Source organism: Hypanus sabinus, chromosome 18, assembly GCF_030144855.1.
Source record: "Hypanus sabinus isolate sHypSab1 chromosome 18, sHypSab1.hap1, whole genome shotgun sequence".
Lineage (NCBI taxonomy): Eukaryota > Metazoa > Chordata > Chondrichthyes > Myliobatiformes > Dasyatidae > Hypanus > Hypanus sabinus.
The window spans coordinates 61,664,465-61,691,601 of NC_082723.1; the positions used below are offsets into that span (position 1 = coordinate 61,664,465).

A 27,137-nucleotide genomic window follows, 5' to 3' on the forward strand; every position below is an offset into this window, starting at 1 on the left:
ATTTGCAGTTTCCTATCCTTTCTCATCACGTCAAAATATCTCAGAGTGCATCATCCAGTAACTGGACAACGGGCAGCTAGCCCACTTTTCTATAAATATTCATGAGAAGCAGATCAGTTAGTTCTTCCATGAGCACACTGGTTTAGAGAGCATCATTTTACTACAAGTAACCTGTGATCTTTAATATATTTCATTCCATTAACACAGTCCATTGCAGCAGATCAGTCTACACTTCCAACATCTCATCAATAAGGTAACGATCATACCCATAATGTACATTCAATAACTCAGATAATTTCTGCTCTAATACAAGATCTGCGTTCCAAACCACTGCACTTCTTCGCACAGGACAGCAATCAGACTCAGCTCCCAGTTCCAAGCCAGTGTAGTAATCAAACAGTACTTACGTTGTAAAGGATGTCTGTCCACCCTTCCATTGTGATACACTGGAAGACCGTGAGAACAGCGAATAGGATATTATCAAAATTTGTAATCCCATAATTGGGTCCGTTCCAGTATCCTTTACAAACAGTTCCATTCGGACACAGTCGGGAAGGAGGTTCTGTTCCGCATGGAAATTCCTCCACCGGCTGATCTGCAGAGAAACATATGCAACACGTCTCAATTCACAGTTAAATATTTCACACTGCTAAACAATTAAAGTTGTAATTGCCTCAAAGGCACATTAGCAAACTTGATTTTGTTGACGGCTTATTTCCGGCAAAGGTAGTTTCCAGTTGACCTGCTGGACCCTGATCCAACATTGCTCCTAATCAATCACCAAGGAGGCATGCAACAGTGGTGCTCTGCCAGCTGGCAATTTTCCCTAGCTTACGGGGGGAAGGAGCCCACTTTCCTGCAGTAACACAATTAGCTGTCAAACTGGACAACTCAGCCAGGGGGATGAGGCACATATCCAGGATCATGTGGCATAGCGCACTGGCGACCAACACAGTATTGTAGGCTTTCATAAAAGGAGCTGATGATTTTAAGGTGAAATGCTCTAACAGAATTTATTATCTGTGAAAAGAAATTCAATAACGTCCCAAGGCAAGCAGAACCTGTAACCTCTGTTGCATCAGGAGAGATGAAACTGATGACAATATCTTCATGTCTAAGTTTTTATAATCTTTATAATCAGGTTTCTTCTGGCTATGAAGGGTCACAAATGCATTTGGCAAGGCATTTCTACATTCATAGACATGATGAATTCATATGTAGTGACAACTTAAGTACATTGAACCTGATACATTTCATCAAAATACAAATATCTTATGAGCCCAAAAGGTTCTGCAGATGTCAAAAATCTTAACCAAACCACAGAGAATCCTGGAGGAACTCAGCAAGTGAGGCAATTAATAGTCGACATTTCAGGTCAAGACCCTTCGTCAGGACTGGGAAGGAAGCAGACAGAAGATTATTTCCTTATACAGTCTTATGGAGTCATAGAAAAGTACATCACAAAAACAGGCCCTTCAGCCCTTGTCTTCGGCCAAACCATTTAAACACCCTACCATCCATGTACCTAGCCAAACTTTTCTTAAACATTGAAATCGAGCTTGCATGCACCACTCATGCTGGCAGCTCATTCCACACTCTCATGACCCTCTGAATAAAGAAGTTTTCCTTCATGTTCCCCTTAAACTCTTCACCTTTCACTCTTAACCATGACTTCTGGTTGTAGTCCCACACAACCTCAGCGGAAAAAGCCTGCTTGCATTTACAGCGTATACTCCTCATAATTTTGTATGGCTTCCACAAGGGGGCATAGTTTTAAGGTGCTTGGAAGTAGGTACAGAAGAGATGTCAGAGGTAAGTTTTTTTAAAAAAACTCAGAGTGGTGAGTGCATGGAATGGGCTGCCAGTGGCGGTGGTGGAGGTGGAAACGATAGGGTCTTTTAAGAGACTCCTGGATAGATACATGGAACTTTGAAAAGTAGAGGGCTATGGGTAAGCCTAGGTAGTTCTAAGACAGGACATGTTCGGCACAGTTTTGTGGGCCGAAGGGCCTGTATTGTGCTGTAGGTTTTCTATGTTTCTCTAACAAATCTCCTCCCAATCTTCTACATTCCGAGAAATAAATTCCTAACCTATTCAATCTTTCTTTATAACTCAGGTCCTCCAGAACTGACAACATGCTTGTCAACTTTCCCTGTACTGTCAACCTTATTTACATCTTTCCTGCAGGTAGGTGGCCTAAACTGTACACAATACTCCAAATTAAGCCCCACCAATGTCTTATACAACTTCAACATAACATCCCATCTCAACTATGAAAGCCAAAGTGCCAATAACTTTCTTTACAACCTTATTTGCCAATAAATTATGGACCTGTATTCCCAGATCCCTTTGCTCTACCACACTCCTCAGTGCCCTACCGGCCACCTGCCCTGATTGGTCCTACTGAATTGCAAACACCTTGCACATCTGCATTATCCAGTAACTCCAAGCCATGTTGACTACCCTTAGTCGGTCCATATATCCAATCCCTCAGAATACCTTCCAATAACTTCCTGACTAGTTATGTCAGGCTCACCAGCCTATAATTTCCTGGTTTATTTTTAAGTCCTTCTTGAACACCAGAACAACATTGGCTATCCTCTAATTCTCAGTTACCTCACCTGTTGCTAAGGATGATTTAAATATCTCTGCTGGAGCCCCTGAACTTTTTGCACTTGACTCCCACTTCCACCTCGTCAGGTCTAAGGATTTGTCCACCCCAGTTTGGCTCAGAACAAGAAACCCCTCCTCCTCTGTGGTCTGTACAGGGTCCATGAAATTGATGCTGCTTTGCCTCACTCCTATTAGACTCTGCATCCATCCCGAGTAAATACAGGTGCAAAACAAATACAAACAAAAGAAAATCTGCAGATGCCAGAAATCTGAGCAACACACACAAAATACTGGAGGAACTAAGCAGGCCAGGCAGCATCTATGGAAAAAATATACAATTGATAGATGCTGCCTGGCCTGCTGAGTTCCTCCAGCATTTTGTCTGTGTTGCAAAAAAAAATTGTTTCAGATCTCCCCCATCTCTTTTGGCTCCATGCATGGATTACCATCCTGATCTTGCAGAGGACCAATGTTGTCGCTTGCAATCCTTTTGCTCTTAACCTGCCTGTAGAATCCCTTAGGAGTTAGGAGTTAGGAGTGAAGCTGAAAGGCAGGACCTCCAGGGTGACAATCTCGGGATTGCTACCTGTGCCACGTGCGAGTGAGGCGAAGAATAGAATGATTATGCACATTAATACAAGGCTGAGAGCATGGTGCAGGAAGGAAGGGTTCAGGTTTTTGGATAATTGGTCTGTTCCAGGGACATTGGGATCTGTTTCGAAGGGACGGTCTACATCTGAGCCGGGGGGGTACTAACATTCTTGCAAGAGTGTTTGCCAGTGCTGCTCGGCGGGGGGGGGGGGTTAAACTAGATGTGCAGGGGGCAGGGATCCAGATCCAGAGGGTTGGTCAGAAGGAGCATGGGGTTAACTGTGTAGAAGGTTTGGGTGATCTTGAGAAGGTCATCAAAATTCAGGGTGCAATTAGCCCGATGGAAGTTCAAGGAGCCAGGTTAGGTACAGTAGACAGTGTTTTAAGCAAAGAGAGGAGGAATGGACTAAGAATTCTATACTTGAATGCGCATAGTGTCAGAAATAAGACAGATGAGCTTGAAGCTCAGATGAAAATGGGGAACTACGATATTGTTGGGATAATGGAGACATGGCTGCAAGGGGATCAGGCCTGGGAATTGAGTGTACCAGGGTATACGTGCTATTGCAGAGACAGAAATATGGGAAGAGGGGGTGGGGTGGCCCTGTTGGTGAGGAATGAGCAAGTCCTTAGCAAGAGGTGACTTGGGAACAGGGGAAGTAGAGTCTGTGTGGATTGAGCTGAGGAACAGTAAGGGTAAAAAGACCCTAATGGGTGTTGTGTACAGGCCCCCAAAAAGTAGCGTGGATATTGGGTACAAGTTGATTAGGGAGTTAACATTGGCATGTGCTAAAGGTAATGCAGTCGTTATGGGAGATTTCAACATGCAGGTGAACTGGGAGAATCAGGTAGGTGCTGGATCCCAGGATAGGGAGTTTGTGGAGTGTCTAAGGGATGTATTTTTGGAACAGCTTGTGCTTGAGCCAACCAGGAACGAGGCTATTTTGGACTTGGTGATGTGAAATGAACAGGAATTGATAAGTGATCTTGACGTAAAGGAGCCATTAGGAAGTAGTGATCATAACATGATAAGTTTTTATCTACAATTTGAGAGGGATAAGGGCAGATCAGAGGTGTCAGTGTTGCAATTAAATAAAGGAGACTACGGAGCCATGAGGGAAGAGCTGGCCAAAGTTAAATGGGCGGATACCCTGGCAGGAAAGACAGTGGATCAGCAGTGGCAGATATTCTTGGGGATAATACAAAAGATGCAAAAGCAGTTCATTCCAATGAGAAGGAAGGATTCAAAGAGGGGGGAAGGGGCCACAGTGGTTGACGAAGTCAGAGATTGTATAGCATTAAAGAAAAAGAAGTATAACAGGGCTAAGATGAGTGGGAATACAGATGATTGGGAAAGTTTTAAGGAACAGCAGATCTTAACTAAAAAAGCAATATGGAGAGAAAAAAATCAGGTATGAGCTCAGTCTAGCCAGGAATATAAAAGGGGATAGCAAAAGCTTTTTTAGCTATGTGAAGAGAAAGACGATAGTTAAGAACAATGTTGGCCCCTTGAAGAATGAATTGGGAGAAATTGTTATGGGAAACAGGGAAATGGCAACAGAATTTAATGCGTACTTTAGATCTGTCTTCACCAGGGAGGACACAAGCAATCTCCCAGATGTATGGATGGGCCAGGGTCATAAGATATCAGAGGAATTGAGACAGATTGACATTAGGAAAGAAACTGTGATGAGTAGACTGGTAGGACTGAAGGCTAATAAATCCCCGGGTCCAGATTGTCTGCACTGGAGGGTTCTAAAAGAGGTGGCTAAGGAAATTGCGGATGCAGTGGTAATCATTTTCCAATGTTCCTTAGATTCAGGATCAGTTCCTGAAGATTGGAGAGTGGCTAATGTTATCCCACTTTTCAAGAAGGGAGGGAAGGAGAAAACAGAGAACTATCGCCCTGTTAGCCTAACGTCAGTCGTGGGGAAGATGCTTGAGTCCATTACTAAGGACAAAATAGTGGCACATCTTGATGGCAGAAGTAGGATTAGGCCGAGCCAGCATGGATTTACCAAGGGCAAATCATGCTTGACTAATCTGTTGGAGTTTTTTGAGGGTGTAACAAGGATGTTAGATGAGGGTAAGCCAGTGGATGTTGTGTACCTAGATTTTCAGAAGGCATTCGATAAGGTGCCACATAGGAAATTGGTGAGTAAAATCAGAGCTCATGGCATTGGGGGCAGGGTTTCAACATGCATAGAAAACTGGTTGGCAGATAGAAAGCAAAGGGTAGCAGTGAATGGGTGTTTCTCGGACTGGCTGGAGGTGACTAGTGGGGTACCACAGGGCTCTGTATTGGGACCACAGCTCTTTACAATTTATGTCAACGATTTAGATGAGGGCATTGAAAACTATACCAGCAAGTTTGCTGACGATACTAAACTGGGTGGCAGTGTGACATGCGAAGAGGACGTTAGGAGAATACAGGGAGACTTGGATAGGCTGGGTGAGTGGGCAGATACTTGGCAGATGTCATTCAATGTGAATAAATGTGAAGTTATCCACTTTGGAAGCAGGAACAAGAGGGCAAAGTATTGTCTGAACAGTGTTGAGTTAGGTAAGGGAGAAATGCAAAGAGACCTAGGAGTCCTAGTTCGCCAATCAATGAAGGTGAATGAGCAAGTGCAACAGGCAGTGAAGAGGGCAAGTGGAATGTTGGCCTTTGTTACAAGTGGAATTGAGTACAAGAGCAAGGATGTCCTTTTGCATTTGTACAGGGCCCTGGTGAGACCACACCTGGAATATTGTGTACAGTTTTGGTCTCCAGGTTTAAGGAAGGACATTCTGGCAATTGAGGAAGTGCAGCGTAGATTCACTAGGTTGATTCCTGGGATGGCAGGGCTGTCTTACGCAGAGAGATTGGAGAGATTGGGCTTGTACACGCTGGAATTGAGGAGATTGAGTGGGGATCTGATTGAAACGTTTAAGATAATTAAAGGATTTGATAGGATTGAGGGAGGAAATATGTTCCAGTTGTTGGGAGAGTCCAGTACCAGAGGGCATGGATTGAGAATAAGAGGTCAGTTCTTTAAAACAGAGTTGAGGAAGAGCTTCTTCTCCCAGAGAGTTGTGGAGGTGTGGAATGCACTGCCTCGGAAGACGGTGGAGGCCAATTCTCTGGATGCTTTCAAGAAGGAGCTAGATAGATATCTGATGGATAGGGGAATCAAGGGATATGGGGACAAGGCAGGGACTGGGTATTGATAGTGAATGATCAGCCATGATCTCAGAATGACGGTGCAGACTCGAGGGGCCGAATGGTCTACTTCTGCACCTATTGTCTATTGATTCTCCTTCACCTTGTCTGCTAGAGCAACCTCGTGCCATCTTTTAGCCCTCCTGGCTTCCTTCCCAAGAGTTCTCATGGGCTCTTTTGGGTTTTTGTTCGTTTTGTGGCTGCCTGAAAGGAGACAAATCTCAATAATGCATACATAATTCGATAATAGGTGGACTTGGAACTTTGAACTATCTTCTGGCTGTCGAGCCAGTCCACCCTGATCAAAATTGCACAAAACAGCAACCGAAAGAAAAGAGGAGTGACCAGAAGCTGGTACTCCTCTACATCAGCATCAACAACACAAATGACGGTCATTTCTGCCTCATCAGTAAAACATGCACCAATCATGGGCAACCTGTTTCAGTGCACAGTCAACATAGGGGCAGGTTGTTAAGGAGACACGACAGTGTTTTGACTTTAGCATTGATGCTTTCACTGCTATCTATAGTATAACTAACTCGGGATCTGAGTACGCTGAATGGAACGTGCTGTAATTACCTCACACCGATCAGACAGTGAAGCAGATCAGATCAGATCAGTCTGAAGCAGCTCAGTCAACTTGCACTGGCAGCTGTTGAAGGAGGACAACGACTCCCCTCCTCTCCCTTTCCCCTGTGATCCATCCTCCTGCAGCCCTACCACTGCATCCGCTTTGGAGAACACTTTAAGGTGCTGACTCCCCCACCACTGGTCAGCGCAGCAATGTCCAGCCACCGTAATTCAGCGGACAGGAAATCCACTGTAAACGCCGAGGAAGGCTGCAGACCATCTGAATAGTTTTACAGAAGTAACTTTCACTAATTTAACAAGCCTCTGTTGTTCACTCGACTGGGCAGTAGGACTTCACTGTGACGCGGACACTGTTTCTACCACCCCTTGAGAAGGAGAGCAGACACCTTCAAAAGGTGGTGACTCAGGAAGGCTGATTCTATCATTAAGGACCCTCCCGATCCAAGGCATTCCCTCTCCTCCTTACTACCCTCAGGGAGGAGGCACAGGAGCCTGAAGACCCAGAATCAATATTTTAACAACAACTTCTACCCTTTTGATATTAGATTTCTGAATGGTCCATGAACATAACCTTGCTGTTCCTCCTTTGCACCATTGATTTATCTATTTGTTGTAACCTATAATTTCTATGTCTTGCACTGTATTATTGCCACAAAAAATCATGACAGAGTATCTGTCTCAGAGACCAAGGCTCATCTTTCAACTGGATGAACCCTCACAAGGATTCAGTCTCCAGCGATGTACCTGGCAGGGTACTGAAGACCTATGCTGACCAATTAGCTGCAGTGTTCATGGACGTCTTCAATCTCTCACTGTTGCAGTCGGAAGTTCCCAGCTGCGCCAGGAGGGCATCAATCATACTGGTGCCAAGAAAGGCAGGGTGAGATGCCTCAGTGACTGTTACCCAGTTGCAGTCACATCTACAGTGATGAAGTGCTTTGAGAAGTTGCACATGGCCAGAACCAACTCCTGTTTCACCAAGGACCTCAGCCCACTTCAATTTGCCTAATGCCACAACAAGACTTCTGTGGTTGCGAACGCACTGGTTTACCAGTTGGCCTTGCATCACCTGGACAACAGCAAAACCTCTGTCAGGCTACTGTTTATCAATTACAGCTCAGCATTCAGCACCATCGTCCCCTCAGTACTGTTACGTACCCCGTAACTGGGTCACTTACCAGCAAAGATAGAGAGGTCCGTTGAAGTCTGATGATACTATCTTTAACAGTATTTATTGATAAAGATACACAAAAATAATATCAATGCAAACATACAGATAATATACGTCGTCAATACTAAATCTAAAAGCGCGGGTATAACAATAATCAATAAGGAATAGCTCTATTATTGTCTAGGAGATAATGTATTGTCCGATGGAAATATAAAAGTCACTTTAGTTCATTCAAGCTGCAGCTTTTTGGTTGGAGAGAAAGACGGGTTAAAACTTGCCCATTCCGTTTATGATGTCAATCCTTCGAGAGTCGTTGGGGGTTGATTTCCCCGTTGTTAGCTAAAAACCGTTCTTCCGTGTTAAAGGACCACCAATTCCGGGGCAAATGGAAACGGACGCATGTGGCCTTCCCACCAGCTTTCGCTATTACGGGATCGCTAGCGTTTCTTCTGGTGCATCTGAGGGGCTGTTCCCACAGACCCTCTTTTATCCTGACTCACAGGGTCTCAGATGTCAATCAGGTTGGGATGATGCAATCCCTCCACCAACCTCCCCCTCGGTTCACTGCCTGGGGCTTCGATGCATCGTACAGGAGTCAATACACAATCCCGTTTCCAAGAGACAATAGCCGGTATCAATGGCTCTGCTTTTCGGAGGCCAGGACACATTCCAACTCCTTGTGGATTCTGCATGTCTTTCTCTCATTTCCTGGGTCTCCTGAACTGACTTAATAGTGATCTTGCGATTCTCACAAGGGGGGGGGGGGGGGCTACCCCGCACCCTTCGGCCCCTCAGAGCGGTGGCACATTCGTAACAGTACTAATCAACACACTTCAAAATGTGGGGCTCTGTACCACCCTCTGCAACCAGATCCTTGACTTCTGCGTTGGGAAACCACAGTCAGTACGGATCATAAAAAACATCTTTTCCTCACTGACAATCCTCAAGGGTACGTACCTAGCCCGCTGCTCTACTCTCTCTATACTCAGTACTGTGTCCGGGCAGAACTCAAACACCATGTGTAAATTTGCCGATGACATAACAGTTGTTGGCAGAATCTCAGATGGTGACAAGGGGGCGTACAGGAGGGAGGTAGATGAGCTGGTTGAGTGTTGTTGCGAAAACAGCCTTGCACCAAACATCAGTGGAATGGAGGAATCGATTGTGAACTTCACGAACACAAACTGGGGAGAACACCCAGCTGTTCTCATTGAGAGGTTAGCAGTGGAAAGGATGAGAGGCTTTAAGCTCCTAGGTGCCAACATCTCCAAATATCTGATCCTGGGACCAACATATTGACGTAATTACAAAGAACGCAAGCCAGCCACTATATTTCATTTGGAGTTTGTGGAGATTTGGTAATGTCACAAAAGACTCCATCAAATTACTACAGATGTACAGTACTCTGAAACATGCTTATCCACAGTACTGCACATTTGTACAAATTTGCTCCTTCCAAACTGCAGCACCTCAAACTTGTCTGTATTAAATTCCATCTGCCAATTTGCAGCACATTTTTCCAGCTGGCCCAGATCTCGCTGCAAACTTTGAGAGTCTTCCTCGCTGTCTACAGTTCAGTGTCATCTTTGAATATGATGATCCAGTTAAAAAACGTTATCATCCAGATCATTGATAAACTGAAGATGACAAACAACAATGTACACTGCACAGATCTCTGTGGCACTCCACCAGTCACAGGCATCAGGTCAGAGAGGCAACCATCTACTACCACTCTCTGGCTTCTCCCACAAAGCCAATGTCAAATCCAATTTACTACCTCACCTTGAACGCCAAGCAACTATATAATCTTGACCAGCCTCCCAAGTGGGACCTTTTTAAATGCCTCGTGAAAGTAAATGTAGACAACATTCACTGCCTTCCCTTCATCAACTTTCCTGGTAACTTCCTCAAAACTCTCTATAAAGTTGGTTAGACATGACCTACCACACACAAAGCCATGCTGACTGTCCCTAATCAATCCCTGTCTATCCAAATACTTATATATCTGATCCCTTAGAATACCTTCCAATAACTTTCCCACTACTGATGTCAAACTCACCAGCCGATCAATTCCTGGTTTAGTTTTAGAGCCTTTCAGGAACTGCGGAACTATCCACTATCCTCCAATAATCTGGTGCTTCACCTGTCATGAAGGATGACCTAGTGATGGGACTAGATGAAGATCTTCTTGCGCCTCAACTCTAATTGGCCATTGTTCGAATGCCTTTGATTTTTTTCTGCACTCTTTCCAGTCTTAATCGCATCCTTCCGACAGCAGGGTGACCAAAACTGAACACAATGCTCTAAGTACAGTCTCATCAACAACCTTGTCAACTACACAATGATAATCCAACTTCTAAACTCAGTGCCATGACTAATTAAGGCCTGTATGACACAAACTTTCTTCACTAACTCTGCCTACTTGTGACCCCACTTACAGGGAGCCATGGACTTATACTCCAAACCCCCTCTGTACTACAACATTTCCCAGGACCCTTCTGTTTACTGTGAAAATCATACCTTTCCAAGATGCAACAGCTTGCATTTATGCAAATTAAACTCTATTTGCTATTCCTCAGCTGATCAAGATTTTGTTCCCCAAATGGGTATTAATGGCCAACTAGTAGTTGCAAGGTCACAGATTTTTTTATAGATTCTATTTTCATTTTAATTAATTAATTTGAACTTCTATTTTGACTATTAGTCTCAACTTTTATTCCAATAACATAAACACAATGCTCCTAAACTTGATCTTGGACCCGGTTTCCAATGATTTTGACCTGAATTGTTTTGATTGCGCAAAGTCACAGGAATTCCTTCAGCACCAACAAAAGTTTCTCAGACCACTTTTATCGACAGGCAGTTGTATGTTGAAGCTTATGAGACATTGATGAGGTGAACATTTTGGAAATATTGTATACAATTCTGGTCCCCTACCTATGGGAAAGATATCAATAAGATTAAAAGAGTACAGAGAAAATTTGCAAGGATGTTGCCAGGACTTGAGGAACTGAGTTAAAGGAAAAGGTTAACTTATTCCCTTGAGCATAGGAGAATGAAGGGAGATTTGTTAGAGGTATACAAAATTATGAGGGGTAGATATAATGCAAGCAGGCTTTTTCCACTTCATTTGGGTGAAACTAGAACTAGAGGTCATAGGCTAAGGATGAAAGATGAAATATTTAACCCTTACATACTGTTTGGGCCAAATTTGACCAGTTTTGACATTTGACAGCAGTAAAAACACCCAACATGACCATTTTTAGCGGAAAATTGTTGACTTTTCCTAAAGTGACCCAAAATGCGCAAAAATGAAAATATTTAAAAATTTTATACTTTTGTACAGGTGCTACAAATTTTTGTACATTGAGGCTGTTCCGGGTCAAATTTAACCCTTACCTATTGAAATAGATTTTAGATCCCTGAAACATTAAATAAGGATTAATCACCCATTTCTTAATGTCAGATGGGCTATTTCTACATTCTAAATAGATCTGTGGTTCAAAATTTTGTATAGACACTTGTTATGAGGGGATTCTTGGGCCGGGTCAAAACTGACCCGGACCGTACTGTGAAGGTATAGAATATGAACAGTATGTAAGGGTTAAGGGGAAACCTGAGGGGGAGCTTCTTCACTTAGAGGATGGTGCAAGTTTGAACAAGCTGCCAGTGGAAGTAGTAGATGTGGGTTAAATTTCAACATTAAAGAGAAAATCGGATAAGTACGAGAGGGCACGAGAGGTTTGGAAGGTTATGGTCCAGGTGTGGACTGATGGGACTAGGTAGAACAAGAGTTTGGCGTGGAAAGGGTGGTTCATGTCATACCGAAGACTGAAGAGTCTGTTCCTGTGCTGGACTGCTCTATGACTCTATGACTCTGGTCAGTGTGTCTGAATGTTAGTATATATTTAGGTGGTACTGTAGTGTACAAGTTAGTGTAAAGCTATTACAGTGCCGTCACCACCGCTGTCAGTAAAGAGTTTGTATGTTCTCTCCATGACCGTGTGGCTTTCCCCCAGGGGGGCTCTGGTTTCGTCCCACATTCCAAAGAAGTATGGGTTAGTGGATTATTTGCTCACATGGAGGTAATTCAGTGGTACAGATTCATTGGGCTAGAAGGATCCATTACAATGCTGTATGATTAAAGATAAAGACACGAAGTAACCCAAAATCATGCATTTTCAGCAACTTAATCTCAGTTTTGATTGGAATTGTAAGAGGCTTGGCTACAGAAACACACTGGATCCTGGATAACTACTTTGTCCAAAATACTTAATTTGGGAAAACAGTTAGCATGCAATAGGGAACAGATGTATCACTAAAGATAAACATAAAGTGCAGTAAATATCCATTAGCAAATGGCCAAATGTCTCCTTAATACTGCATTTCTTAATCCCTGCTGTACAATTACATTTTATCCTCTTTCTACAAACAACTCTACTTAAATCTCACAAGGTTTAATATTCTGCCCAGTTGAATCTTGGACCTGGGTTCAGTGCATGCAGAGGCAACTGCACATCCGCCGAAAGATAAAACTCCCTGGTCTGTCTTTATGGCATCAGATTGACATTAACTAGTCCTAATGACTATCCCACCTAACTACCATATTAAGGATCCCTTAGTCTCATCTGGAGCAAGATTTCCTCTGGGTACAATATCTTATCATGTTTATAACACCACCACATCCAGCTCACAGTGGAAATCTATCCAATCAGCATTTTTCCTTGAGCTTCGGCTCCGCTGAAAACAAGAGGCTGCAGAAATTCATTAGCAGGACCTATGGGCAAGGCTGAAGGAGCATGACAAAATACATGAATGTTCAACAAGAGGATTCCAATATTCACTGGCCTTGAGATTAATCCTCACCTTGCCCAGTGAGAGGGCTAGGGAAATCTCAATACGTAGCCACCAGCCTCATTCTTACCCAGGTAAAACTTAAGAGGCTCATCAGAAAATTTATAACAGCCCTGTCAAAGGCAAATGGAGGTTTGGTGAACACTTAAACCAGTGTTCCAATGATGTAATTTGGGGGACTCGATAGAGGTATTTGAAATTATGAGGGGGATAGATAAAGTTGACGTGGATAGGCTTTTTCCATTGAGAGTAGGGGAGATTCAAACAAGAGGACATGAGTTGAGAGTTAAGGGGCAAATTTAAGGGTAACACAGGGGGAAACTTCTTTACTCAGAGAGTGGTAACTATGTGGAACGAGCTTCCAGTATAAGTGATAGAGACAGGTTTGATTTTGTCATTTAAAAAAAATTGTATAGGTATATGGACAGGAAAGGAATGGAGAGTTATGGGCTGAGTGCAGGTTGGTGGGACTTGGTGACAGTAAGTGTTCAGCACGGACTAGAAGGGCTGAGATGGCCTGTTTCCGTGCTGTAATTGTTATATGGTTATAAACTCTGCTGGAATTAAATCAAAAAGCAAGTTTCATGGGACAAGCAAAGATTCATGCTCACTTATCCTAGCAGTCTAATTCAATCTTATCTGATTTATCTGAAGATATCTCACACTGTATTTCCATCCAGCCATATTTTATGGTCAATCCTTCTGCAAGGCAACCTTTGCATTTTTAATCTACGTATTTGACCATAGGAGACAGGCCTATTTCACTGTTGTATTTTTACTTTTATCGAGCCTTCTCAATAACCCATTCCAATCATCTCACAGCAAACCTGAGGTGTTCAAATTTATGGGCCCAAAACATATGTATTAATGAGCAATATTTCTAAGGGCAGAGACCAGTGTTTGACTTGTATGGAAAATTCACCTGCTACTAAGAGAGCCTGTCTAAATCTTCAAGGACATCATTTAATATTGAAATGAGGCCCCTTTATTTACTTCAGATCTGAATTCCTGAATTCATTTGTTCTGGTCTGAGTTTATGACTACTCAGCTGTGAATGACTGTTCTGCACGTTAAGCCCGAAGAATCCACAGTGAAGTGTATAAATATGAAGTTTCATGGATTCCGGAAACCACTGTGTCTCTTAAAGATCTTAAGCAACTGTAGGCTGCTAACAATCAACCCAGGTCCTTTCCCCAGCTACCCAGGACTTAGTACCCAAGCTCTGGATGCTGAATTTAAACCTATTTTTCACTGAAAAATGATACAAAACAATAATAAAGTTAATAATGTCTAACATGACTTGAGATATATGACCGGCTGTAATCCAAATTGCATAATAGTGTCATCATATTTTACACAGTAATTACAAAGAAGTAGAGCCATGGAGTCATACAGTCTCTTCAACCCAACTGGACATGCTGACCAAGATTTCTATCGAAGCTCATCTCAACATTCTATACCTTCCCCGTCCACGCACCCATTCAAGTACCTTTCCAATGTTGTTAACATACCTACCTCAACCACTTCCTCTGGCAGCTCATTCCATACACTGACCATGTGGGTGAAAAAAAACTACTCATTGGGTTTTCAATAAATCTTTCTCATCTCACCTTGTACCTCTGCCCTCTGATTCTAGATTCTGTAATCCTGGCATTCACGCTATCTATGCTCCATAAGATTTTATGCAGCTCTGTAAGATCACCCCTCGTTCTCCTAAGCTCCAATAAAACAATCTAATTGCTCAAACACTTAGCATAACTTGGTCCCTTGATTCCTGGAAATATCCTGGTAAAACCCCTTTGTATTCTTTCCAGCTCAATGTCATCTTTCCTATAACAGGGTGACCAAAACTAAACACAATATCCAAATGCAGCCTCACCGCTGAAAGTAGTGCAGACAGAATGAGGCAAATATACAGAAGCCTGACTAGAAATCGAGGGAGAAAGAGAAATAGAGTGAAAATTAATCGGAGATTTGATCAAATTACATTTTGATCAGTTTAACTTTTGAATGATCCTAATGTGTCATGTATGTGATTCCTTTTCAGCTGATGTTTGGTATTTACTCTTCCTATGCCAACATCACAAAAATCAATTCCACACTCAGACAATCAGAACACACTTAAATCTCCAACTCATGGGCTGTTTTCCTTTGGTCGCAGGGTATTGGTTCACTGGCCCTCCAGCTTTCAACCCTCGAGTTACAAGCGTTGCCCTTTTCATATCAGTGTATGCCTGGAGTCTCTAGACAAGGGGAATGATCTCCGAATCACTCCCAATGCCACATTCAAGTGAGTGTAAGATTAGGAAAAGATGACAAATGAATGTGTGGCCAACTAGCTAGGGCAGGGGGCAGGGATTCAGATTTTTGAACCTTTGAGAACTCCTCTGGGGCAGAGATCACCTGCCCAAGTGAGGTAGATTGCACCTGAACTAGAGGGAAACCAAGATTGTGGTGGGCAGATTTGCTAGTGCTACTATTGACTAGATAAGAAGAGGATTGAGAACCAGAATAGCAGTGAAGGAGATGGGAAGCTGGTAGCTGAAACAGAATTCAATGCTTTTAATCACAAACAAGAGAAAATCTGCAGATGCTGGCAATCCAAGCAACACACACAAAATGCTGGAGGAATTCAATAGACTAGGCAGCACCTATGGAAGAGAGTACAGTTGACGTTTTGGACTGAGACCCTTTTTAATAGAAGGGTCCGGCTGCAGGGTCTTGGCCTGAAACATCGACTGTACTCTTTTCCATTGATGCTGCCTGGCCTGCTGAGTTCCTCCAGCATTTTGTGTGTGCTGCTTCAATGTTTTTAAGTTCAGTAGACAAGTAGCAGCATGACAGGGTGTAAGGAAAATCCATTGGATTAAATTGCATTTATTTCAATGCGAGAAGGCAGATGAACTCAGAACTTAAATAGGGACACGGGTCAGTGATATTATAGCCATTATAGAAAAACGGCTAAGGGAGGGACAGGAATGGCAGCTAAATGTTCCTGGATACAAGTGGAGGAAAAAGAGGACAGGAGTTGCAATTCTGTTGAAGGAGAAGGTCACAGTGCTAGTCTGAGGCAAAATTAATCAGGGATCATCCAGTGAGGCTTTATGGGTGCAGCTAAGTAAAAAAGGAACGATCCCCTTGTTAGGGTTGTACTATATGCTCCCAAATAGTCAACAGGAATTAGCACAAAAATATGAATGGGGATTGCAGGAGGTTACAAGAAAAATAGAGCTGTTATTGTAGGGGATTTTAACTTCCTTAGTTTAGACTGGGTCTGCCATACAGTTAACGACTGAGATAGGATGGAATATTTTAAATGCATTTGGGAAAGTTTTAATCAGGCAATACATAGAAGGGCCAATTAAGGACAGGGCAAACAAAGTTGGACTTACTTTTTGGAAATAGATGACAGAAGTGTCATTGGGGGAGTACTTTGGGACCAATGACCATCATTTATTAGTTTTAAATTGACTAAGGGAAGGGAAAGATCCGGTTCACAAGTTAAAGTTCTGAATAGGGGCAAGGCAAACTTTGATAGTATTAGACAGGAACTTCGGTTTACAGCAGAGGTGCTGACTGTCATAGGGCTCTATGAGTGTTGTAGAACAGAGGAACTGCAGAGTACAAGTATATAGTTTCTTAAAAATGGTGTCATATTAAAATGATGGTGAAGAAGAATTTTTGGCAGGCAGGCCCGAGTCTTCATTATTCAGAGCACTAAGTACTAAAGTTAGGATATCACGCTGCAATTGTACATGATGTTGATGATCCTATATTTGGAATACTGTGTTCAGTTTTGGTCATCCTTCTAAAGGAAGGGTGCCATTACGATGGAAGGAGTACAGAGGAAATTTACTAAGATGTCGCGAGAGAGGGGGGGAGAGAGAGAGAGACTGACTGACTGTTTAGGCAGGGTCAGTGTAAAAGAACGAGGGTGAACTTACAGCAGTGTGCTGTATCTAATCATGAGGGACAGAGATAGGGTTAATACATGCAGCCTTTTTCCCAGGTTTGGGGAATCTAGAAGTCAAGAACATAGGTTTATCATGAGGGGGCAGATGCAATAGGAACTTGAGGGGCAACTTTTTCTTCATAGAGGGTGATCACTTAATGGAATGAGCTGCCAGAGGAAGTAGCAGAGGCAGGAATACTAACAACATTTAAAAGGGATTTTGACATGAAAAGGTTTAGTGAAATATGGACCAAATGTTGGCAAATGTGACCAGATTAGATGAGAATCTTGATCAGAGCAGATCCATTGGTCTGAAGAGCCTGTTTCTGTGCTGCATGAGTCTTGACAGCAGAGCCATCTTCCTGAAGAAGGTTAGTGACCGGAACACATGTCCTTAACACTCAGCTGTTTCACCAGCAGCTGTACTGGCCCAAACCTCTATTAAAAAATCAAATTTATTGAATTCAAACTACCAAATGGTTGTGGTAATATTTATACTGGTGGCTTCAGGGTGTGAATCTGTGAATTAATAATCCAGTAATTTAAACAGCATGTTAACATTCCCAAGAAACATTCTGTAGGCACATCTTAAACAATGGCAACATCAGGATATGGGCATTGTGTAGGCCAGGGGTGGGCAAACTTTTTGACTTGTGGGCCACAAAGGGTTCTAAAATTTGATAGGGGGTCCGGACCAGGAGCAGATGGACGGAGTGTTTTGGTAATACACCTCATAAGAGAAAATAAAATATCATGGGATATGTAGAAAACATGTGCTTTAATTTCAATTGAAAATGAACAAATGCATTACAACAAAATATCTGTCTTTGAAGTCCCATGGTATTTAGCTATTTATTGAAATGACTTTTAAAACACTGAAAATTAAATGAATAAAATACAGCTTTTTTTTAATAGTAACAGTTATTATTTTAAAGCACTGAAAATTCTGTTATCCTTCAAGATATTATCATCATCACTCTCCTCCTGACTGTCTTTATTTCAAAAACGGTAGGAGATGCAGGTCTACTTGTCCTGCTCCTTCTTATTCAATTGTCCCCTGTGCCAAAACTAAACAACGACCAGCACAAAGACAGAACAATGACAGCGCGCCAGTATGCGGAGCGCGTTATTTGATCTGGAGCGCATTTTTTATTTTGAGAACATACGTGCACCTGCGCACTACTCATGTCTATCACTTAACAGAAATGACATGTAACATGTAAGGTTTATTGAAAAAAATATTTTCAAATGCATTTTTTTTTACATAACACAATGAAGAAACTTATTTTTAATTTCAGTGGGAACAGTGTTGTTGTTCTCCCTTTTTAGCCAGCGCATCAAAGTCTGGATTTAGTTTTGTTGTGGCGATTCTCAGGATGGATCTGAGGTGTTGGTCAGTTAACTTGGATCTGTGGCTGGCTTTGTTGATGTTCATGACGCTGAACGCCTGTTCACACAAATAGGTCGAGCCGAACAAAGAGTAAAGCGCAAATGTGGAGTAATACACCGCACCTCAACAAAGGTCAATGTATATAGAGTGCGTCATCTATTGGGAAAACGCCAGAATTGCAGGGAAAAAACGTTAACAAGGTTTATTAATATAATTTCATCAAGTTCTGCGGGCCGGATTAAAAAGCTTAACGGGCCGCATATGGCCCGCGGGCCGTAGTTTGCCCATGCCTGGTGCAGGCAGAAGGGTTTAATTTAGTTAGGCATTTAATTACTATTTTAATTAGTTTGGCACAACATTGTGGGCCAAAAGGCCTGGCTCTGTGTTCCATCGTTCTATGATCTCTCAGAGCTGCTGGAAGAGAAAGGCACAACTTGGTTCTCCACAATCCTAACATAAATGGGATTGCTGATCAACACAGTTCTCGACCTCTGTAGATGAGTTCAAATACAGAGATAAAAAGCATCATGTGGGTAAAGCTGCATGAATATTCAAAGTGACCAATTCATAACTGACCATAGTTCCACCTTTCCTTAATGTTAAATGGGTAATATCTGTGGGCTATGGTCAACTAAGCCTCATTATTTCAGCGCAGAACCATTCCAAATGTCAAACTGCAGAAGATTCCAAAAGCTGCCTGAATCTATAGACAAAACCATAATAAGAAATGTATTTTGTACAATATGTATCATTTGACAATTAAAGTATCCTCATTTCTTGGTTTAAGTTACCGGATATGTCCCCTAAACATTTTGGGGAGAGCCACTGGGACATGATGTCAGTAGTGTTGGTGAATCAAATTTGGATGTTATTGAGCATGGAGCTACCTCTTAGATAACCCCTTGGCACCAAAGTAGATGAAATAGCTGAAGCATAAATACCCACCCCTAGTTATCTGTGTCTTGCATTCCAGATGATATTCTCCAAGACCTAATCATCACCTCAATCAATCAACATTAATTGCTTTCTCTCCAATGAGGTTTATAAACCTGGTGACTGGACTATTGTTTCCACACATACAAAGTGCTGGAGGAACTTAGTAGGTCATGCAGCATCTTTGGAAACGAATAAAGGGCCAACATCAGTACAGGCTGGTATTGGCCATAAGTGCCTGCTGGCATTTATACTCTGACACAAAATTCAGTCAGTCACCCTCCCATTCCACCCTACTTGGCGGGGGGGACAGGAAAGGAGATGGACAATTTTGAATTCTGTAGGGAGTTGACAGTGTGATGATAGACATCTACAATTATGAGAGACATAGATCAGGTCAGCAGTTACAGTCTTTTCTCCAGGATGGGGGAGTCCAAATCTTGGGGGAGTCATAGGTTTAGGCTGAGAACAGAAAGATTTAAAAAGGATGTGAAAAGCAACTTTTCACACAGAAAGTAGCGAGTGTATGGAACGAGCTGCCTGAGGAAGTGGTTGTGGCAGGTACAAAGGTTTTATTTAGATAGGTAACTGGTGGGACAGGCCTTAACAGAGATTTGGGCAGAATACAGGAAACTGGAACCAGCTGTGTGGGTATTGTGATCAGCATTGACTTGTTGGGCCGAAACGCCTGTATCCATGCCCTAATAAGACCATAAGCTATAGGAGCAGAAGTAGGCTATTCAGCCCATCGAGTCTATTCCACCATTCAGTGATGGGCTGATCCAATTCTTCCAGTCATCCCCACTGCACTGCTTTCACACCATATCCTTGGATGCTTTAACCCTAATGCTCTATGATACAAAGATAGCTCTGAACAATCACACATGAAATGAAACATTATTGAACATTATCTGCACTACACTCGCTCATGCACCAATGCTGAGCTTGTCAGTTTCATCAACCTTATCTCCAATTTCCACTCTGTCCTTAAAGCCACTTAGTCCATTTCTGACACTTCTGTCCCCTTTCTTATTCTCACTGTCTTCATCTATGGAGACAAAATGTCTAACACCATCTTTTCTAAACCTACCAATTCCCATGGCTATCTTGACTATACCTCTTGCCACCTGATCCCTGTAGAACTGGTATTCACTTTTCTCAGTTTCTCTATCTCCATTGCATCTTTTCCCAGGATGAGACTTTCCTTCGCTGGACATCAGAGATGTCCTTCTTCAAAGGACAGGATATCCCTTCCTCCATCATTGCTGCTGCCCTCATCATATCTCCTCCATTTCCTGGATATCTGCACTCACCCCATATTCCCAACCCCTTAACAGGAATGAAGTTCCTCTTGTCCACACTTACCACCCATGAGCATCCACATCCAACACCACAAACTCCACCATCTTCAACGGGACCCTACCACCAAACATATCTTTACCTCCCAGTTCCCCACTCCCTGCTTTTTGCTACTTCCATAATTCCCTTGTCCATTCATCCCTTCCCACTGGTCTCCCTCCCAGAACTTATCCCTGCAAGTGGCAGAGGTGCTACACCTGCCCATTCGCCTCCTTTCTTACCCCCATTCATCGCCCCAATCCTTCCAGGTGAGGCAACGCTTCACCGGAGAATCCGATGGGGTCGTCTACTGTATCCCATGCTCCAGATGCAACTTTCTCTGCACTGGTGAGACCCAATGTAGATCAGGAAACCACTTTGTTGAGCATCTTCGCTCCATCCACAAAAAGCAAGATCCATATTCTGGCGTGTCAACCCGTGGCCTCCTCTTCTGCTATGGTTAAAGGAGCAACACTTCATATTCTGTCCAGGTAGCCTCCAACATGATGGTATGAACATCGCCGTCTTCAACTTCTGGAGCTTTTACCCCTCCTGCTTACTTCTTATTCATTTCCCAACTCCGGCCTCCCCTTACCTTCTCACCTGCCTATTGCCTGCCCCTGATGCCTCTCTTCTTTCCCTTTCTTCCATGGTCGTCTCTTTCCTATCAGATTGCTTCTTCTTCAGCCCTTCACTTTTTCCACCTATCACCTCCCAGCTTCTTACTTCATCCTTCCCCTCACCCTACTAACCTGGCTTTACCCATCACCTCCGAGCTAGTCCTCCATCTTCCCCCTTTCTTTCCAGTCCTGAAGAAGGTTCTTGGCCCAAAAAGTTACCTGTTTATTCACTTACATAGATGCTGCCTAAACTGAGTTTCTCCATCAGTTTGTGTGCTCCTCTGCATTTCCAGCATCTACAGAATCTCCTGAGTTTATTGTTTCCACAGTTTAGTTTGGAATTTGACCACCCCCTTGTCAGGAATGTGTCCTGTCTACTGGTTCCTACAATATGGGACAATGTCTGAAAGCTTGCGATGGTTAATGGAACAGTTTTTTCATACACAATAATTTGCAATACTCTAAAGTGGCAGTATTATTTTATTCTGGGAATGCAGCAGAACAGTGGATTGGCAAAATAATTTCTCAAAGGAATGGGTTCACTTACCCTTGGCTACTGAATGACTTATTTTCTTGTTCAAGCAATTCCAATATTGTAACCTGAAAGTTGTTTCGGAAAGAGGAGTTGCCTTCATCAACCGTGGGACTGAGTTTAAGAGCCGAGAGGTAATGTTAAGTTATATAGGACCTTGGTCATACCCCACTTGGGAGTACTGTGCTCAGTTCTGGTCTCCTCACTACAGGAAGGATGTGGAAGCCATAGAAAGGATGCAGAGGAGATTTACAAGGATGTTGCCTGGATTGTGGAACATGCTTTATGAGAATACGTTGAATGAACTTGGCCTTTTCTCCTTGGAGCGACAGAGGATGAGAGATGACCTGATAGAGGTGTATCAGATGATGAGAGGCATTGATTGTATAGATTGTCAGAGGCTTTTTCCCCAGGGCTGAAATAGCTATCATAAGAGGGCCCAGTTTTAAGGTGCTTGGAAGTAGGTACAGAACAGATGTCAGGGGTGTTTTTTTTTTGTTTTTTTTTCTTTTTTTTTTATAAAATGCAGAGAGTGGTGAGTGCATGGAATGCACTGCCAGCGGCAGTGATGGAGGCGCATACGATAGGGTATTTTAAGAGACTCCTGGATAGGTACATGGAGCTTAGAAAAACAGAGGGTTATGAGTAACCCTAGGTAATTTCTAAAGTAAGTACATGTTCGGCACAGCATCGTGGGCTGAAGAGCCTGTATTGTGCTGTAGGTTTTCTATGTTTATGTTAAAGCAAGGTTAAGATCTTGACATTTGCCAAAACCTGTTTGAAGATTGTGCAGCAAGTCATTTTAACAGCAGGACATGCACATCTTTCAGCACTTGCAGTGTTGTCAGCAAAAAAGACAATTTCAGCAAGATTGAGTGATCTTAAATAGATATTAGTAATTAAAGAAAACAAGACATGTATTGAGAACAAGAGGAAATTCTGTCTTGGGAGAATCTTCTGGCATCCCTGATGGAATGAGCAATTAGCAGATTAATTTTATTATAAGTGCTGTGCTGTTGTTTGCAAAAGTAAACCATGTCAGTTCCAGGATACAATAGCTTGCTTGCAGATCCATGATATAAATTGTTGAACAGATTTCATCTGTCACAGTACAATCAAGCTCAATTCAACCAGACATCAAAATACATTGGAGAGGTAGTATCGGGAACACCGAAATTGTGGATGAATTTAATAAGTATCATTCATCAGTCTTCACTGCAGAAGACACTAGCAGTATGCCAGAAATTCGAGAGCGTCAGGGGGTTGAGTGAATGTAGTTGTTATTACTAAGGAGAAGGTGTTTGGCAAGCTGAAAGGTCTGAAAGTAGGTAATTCACCTGAACCAGATGGAAAACACCCCAGGGTTCTGAAAGAGGTAGCTGAAGAGATTGTGTAGGCATCAGTAATTACCTTTCAAGAATCACCAGATTCTAGAATGTTTCTGGAGGACTAGACAATTGCAACTGTCACTCCATTCTTTAAGGAGGGAAGGAGGCAAAAGAAAGGAAATTATAGGCCAAGTTTAGGGAGTGAGGTAGAAAACTGAGAAGCAGGACCTCCAGTGTAGTAATCTCTAGACTGCTGCCCATGCCACGTGCCAGTGAGGGTAAGAACAGGAGGATTTGGCAGATAAATGTGTGGCTGAGGAACTGGTGCAGGGGGCAGGGATTCACATATCTGGATCATTGGGATCTCTTCTGGGGAATGTACAACCTATACAAAAGATGTGGGTTATACACCTGAACCCCAGGAACATGTAGCACAGTTACAAGATGACACGTATGACATTGCAGGCATTAATGAATAGTAGCTGAAGGAAGATTATAGCTGGGAGCTTAATGTCCAAGGATACATATTGTATCGAAAGGCCAGGCAGGAAGACAGATGCAATGGGCTGACTCCGGTGGTAAAAAAATTCATTAGAAAGAGGAGACATAGGATCAGTAGGTGTAAATTCATTTTGAGCAGAGGTAAGAAATGGCAAGGATAAAACCACCCTGATGGAAGTTATATACAGACCGTCGAAGACACTAGCATTATGCCAGAAGTTCAAGAGTGTCAAAGGGCAGAAGTGAATGGAGTTGCCATGACTAGTGAGAAGGTGTTTGAGAAACTGAAAGTTCTGAAGGTGGATAAGTCACCTGGACTAGATGGTGTACACCCCAGGGTACTGAAAGAGGTGGCTGAAGAGATTGTGCAGGCAGTAATGGTCTTTCAAGAATCAGTAGATTCTGACAATGTTTCAGAGGTCTGGAAAATTGCAGATTTCACTCCACTTTTCAAGGCAGAAGAAAAGAAATCATAGGCTGGTTAGTCTGACCTCAGGGAAGATGTTGGAGTTGATTGCTGAGGATGTGGTTTTGTGGTACTTAGAGAAACATGATAAAATAGGCCAAAGTCAGCATGGTTTCCTGAAGGGAAAATCTTGCCTGACAAATCTATTAGAATTCTTTATAGAAATAACAAATAGGAAGATAACAGCATCTGTTAACCACAAGCTGGAACAATTTGATTCATACTGGGAAAAATGGTTTAACTACATAATGCCTCATAGGCCTGATTTTATTCTCACAAATCAATGAATCTGCTGTTAAAAAAAAAATCACTCCCTACTTGTACATAGTTCTTTCCTTTTGCTTGTTTTTTTCTTTCCACTTTTTTCTGTAAGTATGTAACTCAGATAAATACTTTGTGGAGATTTGTGATATGATTATATGATATATGTACAATGTCTGAAATACATCTTATGGAAATGTTTGTTTGATGATGAACTAATAAAAAATAAATTACAAAAAAATAACAAATAGGATAGATAAAGGAGAATCAATTGATGATGTGTACTTGGATTTTTAGGTAGTATTTGATAAGGTGCCACACATGAGGGTGCTTAACAAGTTACAAGCCCTTGGTATTACAAGAAAGATACTAGTATGGAGAGAGCATTGGCTGATTGGCAGGATGCAAAGAGTGAGAACAAAGGGAGCCTTTTCTGGTTGGCTGCCAATGACTGATGGTGTTCCATCGGGTCTGTGTTGGGTCTGCTTCTTTACAGGTTTTAGATGTCAATGATTTGGATGCCGGAATTGATGGCTTTGTGGCCAATTTTGCTGATGATATGAAAATGGATGGAGGGGCAAGTAGTATTGAGAAATAAGGGGGTCTGCAGAAGAACTTAGACAGTATGGGAGAAGGGGCAAAGAAGTGTCAGATGGGCTGTAATGTAGGGATGTATTTGGTTACACACCTTGGTAGAAGGAAATAAGGCACTGTCTGTTTTCTAAATAGGGAGAAAATTCAATAATCAGAGGCACAAAATGACTTGGGAGTTCACAGTGCTTTTGAGAACCCCAGGTGCCATGTTAGTGTAACAGTTAGTGAGGCGCTATCATAGCTTGGCACGTCCCAGAGTTCAGCTCCGGCACAATTCTGTAAGGAGCCTCTGTACGTCCTCCCCTTGGGATGTGTGGATTTTCTTAGGGTCCCCTAGTTTCTTCCCACAGTCCAAAGACATACCGGGTGGGTTAACTGGTCATTGTAAATTGCCCCGTGATTAGGTTTTGGTTAATCGGGTTTGTTGAAGCAGCATGGCTTGAGGGATAGAATGGTCGCTGTGCTGTATCGCTAAGGCAATAAACAGATTGTGCAGAATTCTCTGAAGGTTAATCTGCAGGTAAAGCTTATGGTGAGCACGGCAAATGCAATGTTAGCATTTATTTCAAGAGGCTTAGAATATCAGAGCAAGATTGTGATTTTGAGGCTTCGTAAGGTATTGTATCGTGAGTATTATTAGCAGTTTTGGGCCCCTTATCTAAGAAAAGATGTACTGGCACTGGTGAGGAGCCAGGGGAGATTCATGAGAGTGACTCCAGGAATGAAGGGGTTAATGAATGAGGAGGGTTTGTGGGATCTGGGCCTGTACTCGCCGGAGGTTATAAGAATGAGGAAAGATCTCATTGAAGCCTACCAAATACTGAAAGAACTAGACAGAATTGATGTACTGAGTCTATGACCAGAGTGCACTGTCTCATCGTAGATAGACGTCCATTTTTAGCAGAGATGAGAAGGAATTTCTTCCACCAGTGGATGATGATTCCATGGAGCAGATACAACGGGCTGAGTGGCCTACTTCTACTCCTATGTCTTATACTAGTCTCATGGAAAGAGGTGTTCCATTGAGATCAGTTTCACCTGAAGCATGACGGCACCCGTGTCCAAGCAAATGGCATAAATAGGGTTGGAGACAGGGCTTTAAACTATGTAGGAGGGGGAGGGCTCCAAGGACAGTATAGTCAGTAAGTCAAGGGGAAATGAGAATGTGGCATTGTAGGATAGTGAGGGGGAAATTGACAAGCAAAGTGTGAAAAGCTGGGTCAGAAAACATTAGTATCAAACCTAGTCAACGGGGCTTTAAGAATGGTACATGAAGTTTTACAAATTAACTCCAAATTTTGTTCTCTGCAATGTCTATTGTATTAGTCCATTTGTCACAATGTGTAACAAAATAACAATTTGTTAAGAATCTTCCATGCATGTAGAAAATCTTTGATTTGAACATGTTAACTATTTTATTTTTTAAAAAAACCAAACTCCATCAAAATCGGTGATATTCTAGTGCTAATGTTCATTCCTATCAAACTCTTAAGACCATGAGACACAGGAGCCAAATCAGGCCATTAGGCCCATTGAGTCTGCTCCACCATTTCTCCCTGGCTGATCCAATTTTCCTCTCAGCCCCAATCTCCTGCCTTCTCCCCATATCCCTTCAGGCCCTGATTAATCAAGAATCCATCAACTGCTGCCTTAAATATACATACAGATTTGGCCTCCATAGCTGCCTGTGGCAACAAATTCCACAAATTCACCACTCTCTGGTTAAAGAAATTCTACCTCATCTCCATTCTAAAAGGACACCCCTCTATTCTGAGGCCGTGTCCTCTGGTCATAAACTCTCCCATCATAGGAAACATCCTCTTGACACCCACTCTATCAAGGCCTTTCACAATTTGATAGGTTTCAATGAGGTCAACCCTCATTCCCCTTAATCCTAGTGAATACAGGCCCAGAGCCATCAAATGTTCTTCATGTGATTAGCCATTCAAACTTGGAGTCATTATTGTGACCCCTTTGAATCCTCTCCAGTTTCAGCTTATCCTTTCTAAATGGAGGCCCAAAACTGCTGATAATACTCCAAGCAAGGCCCTACAAGTGCCTTATGAAATTTGAACATTGCTTTTGTATTCTTACCCTCTTGAAATGAACGCTGACATCACATTCGCATTCCTCACCACAGACTCAACCTGCAAATTAATCTTCAGGGAATCCTGCACAAGCACTCCCAAGTCCTTTTGCA

The 27,137-nt window shown here is 42.5% G+C and overlaps 1 protein-coding gene across 1 annotated transcript in view; it reads right to left on the bottom strand.

Annotated features, from left to right (window-relative positions):
* The window catches only part of LOC132407260 (probable voltage-dependent N-type calcium channel subunit alpha-1B), a 547,279-nt gene that overhangs the window by 488,901 nt on the left and 31,241 nt on the right, over positions 1-27,137 (bottom strand). The window contains exon 4 of the mRNA XM_059993521.1: positions 408-595. Within this exon, the coding sequence (XP_059849504.1) occupies positions 408-595 (188 nt within the window). The remainder of the gene's footprint in view (positions 1-407; positions 596-27,137) is intronic.